We start from the raw sequence: 15,573 nt of genomic DNA, 5'->3' as shown, positions 1-15,573 counted from the left end.
ACAACGGTAGCTATATCTTTCATATTGTATGTTGTAATAAGCCAGTGCAAGCAAATGTTGCAAATCAATTATACCACCCACCCTTTTTCACTGAACAGACAATTCCCAAAGGATTTTTCCAGTCCATCATTTCACTTTTATACTAGCAAGTGAATAAATAACCCTGCGGAGCATAGCATCTTATTAGCTAATGGTTTCAAGGCCCGCAACTTTACTGTTTTGATTCACTCTGGCTGTTCTAAACTCCAACCCTGTTTCCTGTGAAAAAGCTCTGATGAATCCACTGTATGTTACCCGCACAGCACCAAACAGCAGACAGAGTTAGCAGGTGAACATAGTGGAGCATGTAGCAGCTGGTTCTGCTCTCTGTCTTCTGGATGTGTAAATAAGCTACTGTTTGCATAAGAACTTAACTTCTTTTAACTTTTATGATCAACCAGTTTAAATTTTAATCTAACAAGCTATATAGTTGTGCAAGAAAAGTCATAAAGACAGCAAAGTAACAGAGTAATATCCATCTAAAGTTTGCTAACCTTAGCTTTCATTATAAGCTACTGGTTACCCCAGACCAAGTAAGACTTTTCTTTTGTAAAAAGGAAAAAAAGTTTCCAGATGAATAAGTGGCAGATGTATTCTGGCAAGAGGCAGTCACTGTATACCTAAATCCTGAATCAGTCAAAACATTATAAACATTATATTATTATAGTTAAGAGCATTCACATGTCTCTTGTTTGCTACATGCTGGTAGCTTCAGCCAGCACTTGTACCAACAATGGTACTTCCTATTTATGCAGCAAATGTTTTGTTCCTTGTCAGATAATATAATTGAGGTCACTTGGGCTTGCTTTACGGAGCCAGATCAGACTTTTCTATCTGTAAAACGGGCCTAATTTTTGTGTACATACTAGTGCTTATAGTTTACACAAGACGCCCTGCAAAAGCAACTTTTCCATGTGTCATCTCTACTGTTTGTTCCTCTCAGCCTATGAAGCCTCTGAAGGCTGCAGCTACGACGTCGCAGCCTGTGCTGACTGTGGCCCAGATAGAAACGATCTTCTTCAAAGTGCCTGAGCTCTATGAGATCCACAGGGAGTTCTACGATGGACTTTTGCCCCGTGTCCAGCAGTGGAGCCACCACCAGAGAGTTGGGGACCTCTTCCAGAAACTGGTGAGGAAAAAGAAAGAGATTAGTAAAGGGGATGGGGCATTTGGGGGTTGTAGTTTTTGCGCTTCTGCCAGCAGAAACGTCCCTGGGTGTAAGTGACTAACACTGGGCACCCAAAAATGATGACAATATTAAAAAGGACATTCAGGGTGCAGCTTCAGAGTGACATTACTCACAGTAATGTTGTTTCTTGAATTGGGAGGCTTTCAGAAGCAGAATCTTTCAGCGTAATTCAATAAATCAATAAAAAAAAAATGTAAATTTGATTTTTGTAGTGATGCTCGTCTTTATCATTTCAAATTTAGACAAATTGAATCATTGTTTTCTTCCTATTTCCTCCTCAACAGCCGCTCTCCCTCTTTCTCTGCCCTCCAGTAGTTTCTGCCAAGGATGTCAGAGCCAAATGTACACTGGGTCTATTTAATCATTTTCACAATGGGTCAATTAACCCACAATGAATCATTTGTTAATTCTCTCCCAGATACTGCTCCTTTCCCACTAGTGTCTCCCTCACTCTCCCTGTCTCTCTCTCTCTCCCCCTTAGACTCACTTATGCTCGAACACACACACGCATACACACACGCACGCGCACACACATACACACACACACACACACACACAGGGGGAGGTGCAGCCATGTTTCACAATGCCGCCTTTCTGCCTCAGGCAGCTGAGGCCATCACTGCAGTGTGCTTTGTGTCTCGAAGAAGCTGCTATAAATAGGAGTCTCTCTCTCTCTCTCTCTCTCTCTCTCCCACACACTCACACGCACACACACGCACACACACAGACAAACATACCCACTCTTATTAACTTATCTCAGGAGGTTCCCCTTGGGGCTAAGCTAAGAAATTAGGATTTAATTTGTATCTTTTACTGTCAAAATCCAGTTTTTATCAAGTGGTTTCTTTCAAAGCCTTCCACCCAACAAAACTGCATCCCACTCAGCCTCAGAAAAAAATATGATGTCATGGTTCTGGTGTGGGGAAAAAATTAAATATTTGGCAGAGTGATTGTAGACTGTTGACAATGTTTGAGCGCAATGCTGTAGTTAGTATCCTGATAGACACCGCAGACTTCTCTGTTCCCAAACACATCTGAGTGACTTCATTGGTCCATTGTTGGACTTCATATGTAAAAGTTGAACAAAGGTGAACTCGGATCTGCAAGTCCACCAGAGTCACCTGGGAGATCTCACCAAAACGAGAAACACACGCTTGAATTTGTCTGTAGTATGGGCTTCAGTTGGGAGATGGAGCGTACGTTTACCTTTTTTCTTTGTCTGGACTCAACCATTATGTCAACCTGACAAAATCAGTTTCTTCACACTCTGTATTTAAACTTTTTCTATCACCCTCTTCAATCTGGAGTCTGGCTGTCTTTGTCGCTCTTCCTCCCTAACATGTACACACACATGTTTGTACTGTACATAGACACTGGTGCTTTCACACACCCTATACGGCAACATTCCCCTCCCTTTCTCCAGACAGTAGTTAATAAAAGTCAGAAGGGAGAAGACGCTGAGCCTACAAAAAGGGGGGGAAAACGGAAAAAAATGCTACATGACAGCCGTTCCGTTAGGAGGTGAAGAGGGAGGAAGAGATTAGATGGGAGTAGTGGAGGGGATACAGGCGAGGGATGGGGGAGGGAGGGGTTGAGAGAGAATGAGAGTCGGCAAGTAGATTTAGGCTGCTGCATCTCTGATAGAGCTGTCTCGCCATGACTCTGAAATCTTTGAGGGGAGCAGACGGGCTTAGGAATCACAAAACATCAGAACAAGGAAGGCGAGAGATGGAGAGAAAAGAGGAAGAGGCAAAGCGTCACAGACAGGTTATGAGCATGAGTGTCAGAGAGGAGTGTTTGAAGGCTGAAAATAGGGCTGAATCACACTCGTGCTCCTGCTCTTCAGACACAGCTGCAAAGTGAAGGGTTTACACCTTGAAGACAGACAGGCAAACTGGCCAAAACAGCCTTGTTCTGTGAATTTACAGAAGAGGAATATTTTTTTATCTTTCATTTCTGCTCACACACCCAACCTACAAATATATAACATTCTGGATCTACATCGCCTGGTCGAAGTTATTGTTCACGAGATTGAAAAAGTGAATTCCCATAACTTCCGCCACGCTTCATCAAATCTCAGTGAATGCTTTGCAGAATAAAATATCTAATGACACGTGAGAATTTTGTGAAATGTTTCAACAACAATGAGATGGACGGACATGAAATTTGGTACAGACAGTCATGTCCCATGCCTTCAGCTATACTTTGTGCTTTGTGCCTTGTGCAAATATCAAATATTAGCATGCAAACGCACTAAATCAGTGGTTTTCAAACTGTGGGGTGGGCCCCCGTGGGGGAGCATGGTGCCACTGCAGGGGAGGCATGGAAGTTTAGCAGACCTAAAGTTGCATAAATGTGATTCATGTGGTGGCTTAACAAAAAAAATGCTCTGATACAAGCAAGGCTATTTTTGCTAACCTGAAATCTTTTGTTTTATTTTAATCGCCCATGTTGTTAATGATTGAGAAAAAATTAAATCCACTTTTGCTGGAGTCAAGTTGCTTGAACTTTTTCCGACTTTTAAAGGGGGGTGTGACAGAAAAAACAACAAGACAACCACTGCATTAAACTAAGATGGAGAACATGGTAAACATCAGCATGTTGGCTCTGTCACTGTGAGCACTGAGCTCAAAGCACCACTGTGCAGCTGCTAACATAGCTGTGGACTCTTGTCCTTTCTTTATCTGCCTATTTATATCATTATTATATCATTATTCATACTTCTTTCCTCTGTAAGAAAATAATTCATTCTGTCAGAACTACCGTACAAACCAAGTGGCTAAATCCAGCCTTCTTGTGTAATAGCCGTAGTCTGTCATGAGGCTGTTTTCTTAATGTTGTTTTCCGCTGCGGATTACACGCATACTCTCACACAGGACAAATCCTGAACTGAGAAATCCAAACACCCAAGCAGTTTCTTTCATCACCCAAAGCCATTTTATGCCATGATACTATAGCTGCAGCTGTACGCTCAGTAAGCCTTCACGGCGTTGAGGTGATGTGGCAGACGTTCGGGCTCTCTGTTCTCTCCACAGTCAAACTGTCACGCTCTGAATGGCCTCCGCTGTGGTGCAGATTGTGTGGCCCAGGGCAGGACACGGGATTCCAGGATTGTGAAAATTGCTTTATTCATCGCCTTCCTCCATTTTGCCTCTTCCTAGTGTGTGGATGCATGTGCTAAACACAATAGATCCAAATAGGGACAATTTTACTGCTTGAAATTCATCAGTGAGTAATTGAAAAACACAGATAAGGACAAATTATTTGTCAAGTAAATAGATTCTAACTTCAGTTGTGTGTTTGTTTTTTCATGGTGGCCTGTGGCATGCAGCCTTACAGCTGAGGCTATTTTAGATCTTCCACACATACATATGTTGGAACTGCCAACAGTAACATAATAAGTGCAAATGATGTTTAGAAAACTTGTGACTTCACATTCCTGCCAGAATTGATTCTCACATACCCCCATGACGGCAAGGATCGCGTTAGGAAGGTCAGGGTCATGCCTGAAAATAGTATGTAAAGGGAGTCAATGAGGTCCATTTGAGACACAAGTAATTATTGTTTTACAGATGTGTAGTCCTTTATTTGTAGAGCACTTTTCCAAAATCCAATTATCAAGTGTTTCACACAAGGCAACAAATTAAAAATTAACAATACAAACGCTGACTCATCCAGCTTTATTTCCTGATGCAGGTTGTTGCACTGCCTCACGGCTCTGACTGTTGAGGCTCTGTTTTAGAGGACAATTCTGGTTTGTTGCAAATTCAGTTTTGCTTTTCTAGTTTTGGCTGTCATTCCTATCAGTAATAATAACATGGAGCAAACAATCAGACAGCTTGTTAAAGAAATGCTGTTCACATTGTTAAACTGTTCATTGTATACATCCATCACAGTTCGCAGACCAACTTCCTGTTTTAACTCTGACCTACTGTAATTACCAATGAGGGATTATAGTGAGCTTTTGGGTGCACTCACTTTTGTTTTAACCTCCAAATGAAGTGGTTTAGATAATATGACCAAACTGTTGGCTTGCTTACAACTGGCCTGATCATCTGACCTCTCATTTCTTGGCCTGCCAAATTCCATTATAGAATATATATAGAACTACGAAAGGAAGACCTAAGTTGCAATAAACCTGAACTACCCTTTAAGCCTGGTCTTTGGAAAGGACAAAAAAGATCTGCCCAAATTACTGAAGCTGCACACAGGCTCGTGTGGGGCTAAAAGGTTGGAAATATAGCAATAAGCCAGGCCATAAAGAGCTTTAACGGTAATAATTAATGTTTAATAAACTCAGGTTAGGTTTCTGTGGTATTTGGCATTCTTTTTAGAATTGTGTGTGTGTGTGTCTCTCTCGACATTACACACAAAGCCCGTCTCCACTGTACTCTCTCCTCCTTTGGCTTTTGTTCAGGAGAATTGATTGTCCTTTTGTTCGCCGTTGAGATGGATCGCAGCGCTGGCAGTCAGCGTTTGGTGGAGTTTTATTCAGCCATCCAGCTTCCTAAATGTGCTTTCATAGCCTCCGTTACACCAATCATTAATTACTCACCCCGGCACAGTGCAAGTCTCACTGGTTGCCACGGCAACGGGCCCGGGCTGCGGGGAGCACTGTGGATACACACTGCTGTTGTGACCGTGATCCGTGTCTTTCCTCTGCTGGTTGTTGCGTTCGATTGTCTGCAAGTCATATACAGTCTCTCAGACATGGCTGAGCGTACTGAATCTCCTGTCTCAGATATGATATTTCAAGGATTATACATCCCACTATTGCAATTTAGCATTTTCAAAGTTAGACTGACAGGTTCAACGTTGACTTTCTATTGTCTATTGTAAAGATTTCTCCATTGGAGTTCCACAGTTTGGACTTTCACAGAACTCGAGGAATGAGGAACGTTCTCACAACTGTATACATTTCTTAAAACAGAGGCTTTACAATAACAATTCAGACACAAAGGTATTTGTACTGACTGATTATGAAGAGCAGCCTATATTATGCTGCTTTTCTCCATTTGTCTGACAATGTTTCATTAGTTTCTTGTGTATACATATTATAAAAGAAAGTATACTTAAAGAAAGTACTTATTTTCCCTCAATTTCCCCTCTGCGGATGAATAAAGGCGTATCTTATTTTTAGAAAAATAGTTTAATGTTGTGTTTAGAGCAGCAGTGAGGTTGCCATTTGTATGAGGTTTAGGAATGAAGTGGTGGAAGTTAAGAAAAGGAAGTGAATTGAAGAGGACTGTTGAGTGTTTTTGAATGTGTCTGAGCCTTGCACTGAAAGACCATGTTGTGAGTTTCCTTGCCTTTACTGTCAACTGTTCTGTTCTGAGAGCATAGGAAAGGCTGTTCGCCAGCTATTTATTTCTCCTATATAGAAGCATACTTCGAGGTTAAAGTCACTGATTCTTGGCAGAACAATCTCTTCACAAATCACAATTACTTACAAACATTTTAATGTCCAAACTGTTGATTAACATGCAAACTTCACATCACTCCTCTGTTTTTCTTTCTTTCTGTCCATCAGGCCAGCCAGCTGGGAGTTTACAGAGCATTTGTGGACAACTATGAGATGGCTGTGGAGACGGCAGAGAAATGCTGCCAGGCTAACACACAATTTGCTGAAATCTCTGAGGTAAGGAGAAGAGAGGAAAGAATGCACAACACCAGCAGGCCGGCACAGAAGTACGTGTTTGTTATTGAAAGCTATAGCTTACATGTGGGCAAAGGAATTGGAGTTTCTGGTTTAGCTTCTATATCAAAGCTGTTGCAGCGGTTGAAGCTGTGATCTCTCAGTTATGGGATCATTTTATCACCGTGTAAAATCAGTCAGTTGAACATTCCACCCCCTGCATGCCAGCAGCAAGTTGTTCTTTTTTTGATGTATGGAGCAGTGCTGTATCTAAATTAGATTAGAGTAATGGTTCACTATTACATTATATTGTTTGTTGAACTCCCATAATTCCTGGTTATGCTCATATACTATGCTTGTACCCGTCAGGTTGGCAGTATGCTGCTGCACACTCATTTGTTTATGTGCAGCTTTTCTTTCTCCACATTTCAGTTGCTGATGCCAGACATTGGCTGATTTGTGGCTGATCTAATCATTTATTGAAATGATTCATTTTACAGAATACTATATAAACACTGTGCACTAGCAATGCAATGTGTTACACTGTGTTACGGCACATTTAGTGTGTTGTGATACTGAAAGTCACAAAGCAGTGTAGTGTAGTAGATCTTAATGAGCTGGACAGTTTGTGAGAGCAAGTTAGCCAGCCATAGCATAGACAGTAACTGACTTACAACAGAATGTTAAATAATGCAGTATCAGGGAAAGGAACTGTTTGAGAGGTGTTGTATAGAAAGAGTCTATTTTGCAGCTGCTTAACAGTTCTGTCCCTGATGTACTGTACTTGCAAAACGCCCTCCCGTTATTCACCCACGCAGCTTTTATTATTTCCCTGCATTTAAATTTGAATGTCCTTCTGAATATTTCTGCACAAATGCAGCCAGAGGCGATCTTGTGCGTGGGTGGCTGTGTGTGTGCCCATGTGTAGATTTTTGTTTGCCAATTACAAGTGTACACGTGTACATCCGTTAAATGGGACAATGGAGAGGATAACAGTTTGTATTTTCTGTCATTTTAGCTTGGTCTCATTCTCAACGCTGAGCAGGAAAATATGAGCTCAGTATCACCTACGCAGACTCTAGATGAGCCTTGACAGCATAATAAATTTATACATTTATCGTTTCCCCAAATGCAAGTTTCCAACAGCTTCGAGGGCTCAGAACAATCTCTTTTATTCCAGACAAACTAGAATTGAAAACACTTATCCTCATGACTCTGATCTAGTTTTGGAGTCTGATATAACATAATTGACCCTACATTAAAGTGATAATCTACATCCCAACAGTGTTGTACTGAACCAGTCTAACAAGGTTGGGAGTTGTGAAGGTTCAAATAGTATTGCAGCTCATTTCATATGTTTTGGCACTTTTCTGTTCATCCAGCATCCACAAAAATGGCTTCAGATGCAGCCTTTAAAAATAATGTTTCATCACTGTAAATGTTACTCGTTGTGTGTGGGGCTTATTTGAGCAACAGTATGTACATTAAAATGGAGAAAAAGTGCACTCTATTTCATTAGATTGAGGTTAGCGAGATGAAAATAGTCCAGGGTTGAACAGTATGTTCAGCAGTCTGATGGGAATCTTTCAGCTCTTTTTTTGTACATTTTTGTCCTATGTTTTCTTAGGCATGTGGCTGTTTCTGATACACCATCAGTCTTCGTCTATGTTTTATGAGGTCTGCCAGTTAGCGTTGAGGCTGGTGTCTACATGCATGATGGAGAATTCATCATCAAGGGTTGTTAATGGCCTAAGTAATGATGCATGACTCTGAGCCATCTGAGCAAGATGGTGGGCACAAAAGCCGCTGAGGATGGCATAATTCATTTGGAAGTGGACAACCTCAGTGCTAGGGCACGGATAATAACCTCACTATGTTTTCATATTGTTTAACTGTACTGAACAGGTTTTTAAATAAGGGTTCTCCACATTTAACCTGCTTTTTGTCTCCAAACAGAACCTGAAGGTGAGGAGCCCCAAGGACTCTAAGGACCAGATGGCCAAGAACTCTCTAGAGGGTCAGTCTCACCATGCTAGTTTTTACTTAATTCAATTAAATATAACATAAATTTAAATATTTACATGTAGCATATTGTCGGAACAATTCAGTCTGGTTTCTCTTCTTTTCATGTACAGCTTTGCTATATAAACCAGTGGACAGAGTGACTCGCAGCACATTGGTGCTTCATGTAAGTAAGAGTGAGCGCTGAAATGGCGACACATAATAATGTCACATCACAATTGTGCTGTGTTTTCTTTTAGTAATTGCCTCTGTTGCTCACAAATCAACCCTAGAAGCAATGACACAGGTGATCAAAACCCATCCTGCAGCTCTTTTGCCAACATTGTCGGAATATAAAATGGTTTTTTTTCTGTTTCAGGTATTTCTTACTGATCTGCTTTGTCACCATCTCTGTAAAACATTTTCTCCATCAGTACCCAGCCCAAGTCTCTGTAACAAAGTTGATTTTTTTACGTCACATAATTTACTATTACGTAATAAGTCATACCTGCTGTTTTCAGCAGGGGTGTATTTTAGGAGTTTTGAGTAAGAGGACGACTGAACTGTTTATAAATCAAAGACCATAAAGGAAAAGTAAAGGAGGGATGTACTAATAGTAATATGTGCTGTAACTTTAGTTGGGTTCTTTTATCTTGACATTTTTGACAAAAGAAAGTTAGTATTTCTCTGTCTACTGCTGTGTTCCAGGACTTGCTCAAACACACGCCTACTAGCCACCCGGACCACCCGCTTCTACAGGACGCCTTGCGGATCTCCCAGAATTTCCTGTCCAGTATCAACGAGGAGACGACGCCCCGACGCCAGTCTATGACTGTCAAGAAGGGAGAGGTGAGCGTTCAGAGCTTTACAAAACACCCGATGAGTGAATTGAGCCCCATTCTGTAGCCCATTTTCACACCCTGTTGGCCTGATCTTCTTTGTACATCTGATAGGCAGCATGTTATGTTACATGACTATACTGTGTACTAATTTACTGGAGTGAAACAAAAAGGTGTGGGGTTACTAAAAGACCTGACGAGAAAGTTAAGACAGAAATTTTACAGTTTTTGTGCTGTGTTGTTGTGGCTTACAGCGTTTTCATTACATCTTGTGTTGTGACTTAAAATTTTTGCTTTTCACTGTATTTTTGACAAAATGACCAAGAACTAGAGCAAATAACCACACAGTACAGCAATATCTGATTGATACAGACCCAAGTCACTAAATAGTGACTGTCCCTTTAACACATTTGCAGCCTTAACACTGGTACTGCTGCAGCATTCAGGAAACAACAGGGAATAGTTTTGTTGTATTTTCAAAAGTCAAATAATATATGACACTTAGGTTTAGAATAAGACCCAATGATTGTACAAAGCAATCTATTTCCTCCACTTCTCCACAGACAAGTTACAGTAAACATGTAACAGTAAACATAAAATAATAGTCATTAGTTTAACTCTTTCCATCTCTGATGTTGAGCAAGATGATGTCATGACCCCGCCCGCTAAAAATGACCTTGAAGTCACTGCCACATGAGTGTACAGAGGCCGCCAATCTGCAGCCTAATGCAGAGCCCATGTCCTTATATGGTCATACCAGGGTTGCCTAGTTGAGGGTGATTCTCTGTGTGCTCTATGTCTCTCTTGTGGCTTCCATTCCCTCCTTCTCCCCTAACACAACCACACACACACACACTCTCACAATCTACCCCTCACCGTCGCTCTCATCTCCAGAGATGACTTCATGCACATGAATGGATGCCTCTTGATTGATAGCTTGCGTGACACTGCGTACATAATGTCTTGTAATGAGCCACCGGTCCGCTCTGACTGGCAGATTCCAAGTTAATTATTCATAAAGGGAGGGTGGGAGCGAACAAGCGTAAAGGCTGTGCAGGCTCCTCCCTCTGCTCACAGGAGGGTCATTACCGCACCCTTTCCGCACACACACACACACACACACAAACACACACTTTCCTGCTCTCTGTTCCATTCACTCGCTCTCTTTCTCTTGCTCCTGTTTGCCTTTGAACATATACACACCCAGCCACACACACACACACACACACTCATGTCCCCTCCTTTCCCCTCAGGCCCCAGTTCCATCCCATTCTGTCCAGACCTCCACACCAGTCATCAAATATTTATTGTGGATACATGAAAGCAGCACATGGAAATCGATGGGGCTCATTATATCATACCTTACCACAGTCACAGTATATAATACGCCTGAGGTTTTTGTCCGTATTTCACCAACGGAGCTGCAACGTATAGCTCGCTTCAGTCACCAAAAGACTTAGTTTAGATAAGTTTAGGAGCTGACTTCTTGCATTCAATAAGGAGGACGCTGCTATAACCAAGCAAATGTTTCTACCAAGAGTAGAGAAGGTTGTAATGCTGTTTTAATATCTATAACTACATAAAACGAGGAAGTCATTTGAGCTACCGGGTATAAGCTACCAAAGTCAACACACTCTTCACCGTCCTGAACTGTCACTCCGCTGAAGCTGAATCTGTGCTCTGATCTCTCTGCGAAGTCGGTGCACATTATCAGCATTGCTGTGGAGGTAACTATACTTGTTCTGTGGCTTCAGATGTCCCAGAGAGGGACTCAGGCCTTTGATACTGTTGATGGTTTTAATTTAATAAAGGAGTTTGTTACCTTCATTATCCTTTGTTCATGTGATGTCAACACAAATTGGATGGCTGCAGGATTTTTCTAGGCAAAATTACATTAATTTAATTTATGCAGTAGGTTTTCTTGCTTTAGTGGCTGATAGTTATTCTGGGCTTACACTTGTTAGATAATTAATAAATATAAATTTTGCTCTTGCTTTTAGTTGATTTACAAGTTGAGGAGGTGTTTGGTTGCGCACAGCGCTTTGTAGAAGCTGTTTAAGCAATCCGAAATATCAAAGGGAACACTAAGTCTATAAACATTAGCATGGTGTTGATTTTTCATTCTCAGAGTTAAATGAACTGATGATTTTAAGGGTGTGGGGAACACTTTTGCAACATCACATAGCAGAAAAATTTCAATATTAAGATGCAAAAAACAATCAGGTAGCACTCGTGATAGAATAGGAAGAGAGGACACAGTGCTCATTTATAAGCGTCACTCTTACCCTCCATGCATACACACACTGGCGTGGGACCTGTTGTTTTGTTCAGCAAAGGCATGCAGGAGTAGAGCAGAAGTGGCCCCCAGAGGCCCTGGCCAGGCCAGATGAAGGGAGGGGATAAACAGAAGCTGCTTAATTAAAATGCAAATGATGGTGCTGCCTAAATTTCAATTCCCCTCCTCGCGCTGCTTTGTTTGCCTGTGGGAAAGATATGCTTCTGGTGTGTGTGTGTGTGTGTGTGTGTGTGTGTGTGTGTGTGTGTGTGTGTGTGTATTTCAGGTAGAAATGCACCACCTTCATCGGTCTGTGCGTCATTTTCCCTTTATCATTACACAAACACGTCCCCATATACACTCATTGTTTTACACACACACACAGCAGCTAAACACACAAGCGCAGAAATGCCCCTTCAAGCGTGTGTTCTAAATATAAACATGGATCTTTTATATATTCCTGCCATTACTCGCGAACACGCTCTCAGCGAGGCACCTCCAGGAGATGGTCAATATTTAATCTGCGTTCTGTGCAGTCAGCATGCTCCGCCTCACGTCGCTCTCCTTCCACATCGGTGTTGCTGATGTCCCGGTCAGCTATTATGAGAAATGCAGAAAGTCACATTTCTCCTACTGGCTGTTCAATATTATGAAAATGTCATCTGATGCGCTGAGACAGCTGGTTTGTTAAGGATGTCTATTCCCCCAGTAGCAGAGCAAAGCAGCAGCATAAGCACATTTTTTTAATTCATCAGATTACAATAGGAATGAGCCTCAACTGGAGTATGTTTCTGCATCCAAAGATAAAACAAAGAACTTTAATTAAATTAGCATCTACAGGCATTCAGCGAGGGTGTCAAACCCTTCGATCAGTGTTAAATTAATGAAACTCATGAGAAAAGCATTCTTCAGGCCAGTGAGGTTATCAAAGTGGGGGTCCACAGACGCCTAAGTGTCCTTAAGGTATAAGAATAAGTATATGAATAACTTGTCAGTTATCGTAACCAGCAAGAAATATCTTATCAGATGGGGGTATCTGGGAGAAAATGCTTTTGTCTTGCAGTATTTTAGTGGCCAGTCTTGCTTTATCCCACCACATGATTCCCATTCAGTCCCACACAGTGAGAAGTCTGTAAATCTCTAATCTAGCTCCCTCCCTTTATTTTATCTCTTTATCATAAGATCAGTGGAGGAGAGGATTATCACTGAGGCTCGATGAGTTTCTCTTCAAGTCCAGTTGATGTACATTAAGATTAATATAGACCCTCCTGTGTAAAACAATTCTGCTAACCCTTCATTTTAATCTGCATGAATCAGTGTTTGTAGTTTGTCAGTTTCGTACTTTTTGAATAGTAATCCAACCTAATCTACTGTTGTACTTCCTGTCCGATAATCCCATCGATTATCTAGTCCAGTCTAAGAATTTACTGCAGACTCGTCATGATTATCACAGGAGATTTTAGCTTGTTGGATAACAGTGTTGCTTCCTAATCTAAAGTTCACGATTCAAAGCTACATTGATATATACACAAAGATTACCATGTAATGAGAAAAGAAATAATTAAAGAGTAACTCCACACAGATTTTGGAAGGAGGAAAAACATAGCTGCCCTGGCCTCTGTGGGTTCAAAGGTATACTGTAAGTCTCTTGAACCTCTGACCACATCCAACAGCATAGCTAGGTGTGGGTCAGGTGTGGTCTCTCGCAACTGTGACCACAGCCAACTGTTATGTAGCGTGGTATAGTAGTGCCACAGGGTGTGGAAACCACACCGTTTGTTGGCATGGCAAGCCAGGTTATTAGACTAGGCACAGTTACTCTTTGAAAAGTTAAAAATAAAGTTAGGAGAGGACAATACAAACAGATCAAAATACGTGATTATACAAATATCAAAAAAGAATTACAAAATCAAACAATAGGAGTCTAATGTAAATTGAATGTATGCAGATCTGTAACTCAGGTAGAGGATATACCACTGTCTTTTCCTCTAGCGCAAAGTTTTCTCTTGAAATATCTTAAGCTCTATCAGTTCCAAAAGTAAAATTTTCCACTACCGTACTTTGTTTATGACCAAATACCTGCAAAACTAATGACAAGCCTCAGTTGTACTTTGTGTTTGGTGCTAATTAGCAAATGCAAGCATGCTAAAACGCTAAACTAGCATGATGAATGGCAAACATTACAACTGCAAAACATCAACATGTTAATATTGTTGTCATGAGCTTGTTACAGAAGCATGCTGATGTTAGCATTTAGCTCAAAGCTCTGCTGTGCCTAAGTACATCCTAACAGATCTGCTAGCATGGCTGTTGACTCTTGGTCCTGATTCTATTTTAGTATTAATCCCTATATATATATATATATATATATATATATATATATATATATACTGTATGTAATTGAGCATGGATTAAATGCACTTTATAACTCAAATCCGCCATCATATTACAGCCATACAGCCAACTGGCCCAAATGGAAGAGATCAGACTGATGGTGTGCTGTACAGTGATGGTGCATTGGTGCTTGTAATATGCATGTATAGCTTCACAGTATAGCTTAAGCTCTAGTGTTCCTCATTCCTTCAGTTTAATGTTGCATTTGAGTAATATGCCAAAACTGAGCGGAGCAGTGTGACCAATGTCTCAGCTACTCTACAGTACAGCCTAAATATAGACTGACATGACAGCATGTAGACTGACAGAAGTAAGGCGAGATGGAGGCTTGTTTTATATTCTAGTTAGAAAATATCCTCAGGGGATTACATTACATGTGGAATGACTTCATGGATTGTGCCATTCTTGTAGTATCGAAGTCCCAAAACCCAAAGATAGAGACTGAATGATGTACATGTACTGTAAACACTTACCAGAGACTCATTAATAATGAGCAGTTTCAACATATTTCAGTCTGTTTTGCAGCACAAACTAGATCAGGAAGAGGAAAGAGTAAGTTCTTGTGTCTGAAAATTGTAGCATCCCAGTTGACACTAGAGAAAAAATGCCAGATAGACAGAGAGCAGCTCATCTGGTAGTTATCCATCATAGGCCATCACCATTGCAGGCTTCATTGCCTAGCTGGTACATCCACCAGTGGAAATTGGACTTCTATTAGATCCTTATTTCAGGGGTCAGAACAGGATTTTAATCTGCATCTGTATGGGTGTGCTTGCATGTGCATGAAGAAATGCCAACAGATCACTGCAGTGGAGTTGCTTTGCTGACATGTCACGTGATTTGGTATCTGCGGTAAAAACAAACTAACAAATTGCTGTCGCCTTCTCTCTGTTTTCATTCAACCATTCTCTTACCTTTTGATGTCTTTCTCTGAAACCTTCTCTCTTTCATGCTCCCATACCTCTCTCTGTTTTTGTCACCCTCTCTTCAACTTCTCCATCATGCACAAGCGTTAACACAGCATGATCCTCCCCTTTTCCAGCAGATGTCCAGTCAGGTTTTGTCAGCAGATAAACCTCACCTACATAAGCATCGCTCCACTTCATTGTGTTCTGGTGGTGACAGTAATGGTGCAGTCATGATGGAGAGAGGGGGAAGGTGACAGGAGAGGAGGGCGCAGAGATGAAGAAAGGGATGTGAT

At 41.2% G+C, this 15,573-nt stretch overlaps 1 protein-coding gene across 1 annotated transcript in view; it reads left to right on the top strand.

The window, feature by feature from the left end:
- Positions 1-15,573, top strand: part of bcr (BCR activator of RhoGEF and GTPase) — an 86,192-nt gene that overhangs the window by 51,626 nt on the left and 18,993 nt on the right. Inside the window, exons 4-8 of the mRNA XM_038733784.1 lie at positions 983-1,168; positions 6,759-6,866; positions 8,820-8,880; positions 8,999-9,051; positions 9,573-9,713. Coding sequence (XP_038589712.1) covers positions 983-1,168; positions 6,759-6,866; positions 8,820-8,880; positions 8,999-9,051; positions 9,573-9,713 — 549 coding nt within the window. The remainder of the gene's footprint in view (positions 1-982; positions 1,169-6,758; positions 6,867-8,819; positions 8,881-8,998; positions 9,052-9,572; positions 9,714-15,573) is intronic.

The sequence above is a fragment of the Micropterus salmoides genome, unplaced genomic scaffold (genome assembly GCF_014851395.1).
Source record: "Micropterus salmoides isolate LMB-PRFRI ecotype aquatic unplaced genomic scaffold, ASM1485139v1 Ms_hic_scaffold_20, whole genome shotgun sequence".
Lineage (NCBI taxonomy): Eukaryota > Metazoa > Chordata > Actinopteri > Centrarchiformes > Centrarchidae > Micropterus > Micropterus salmoides.
The sequence above is the reverse complement of the archived record's forward strand: the minus strand, read 5'-3'. Positions and strand labels throughout refer to the sequence as shown.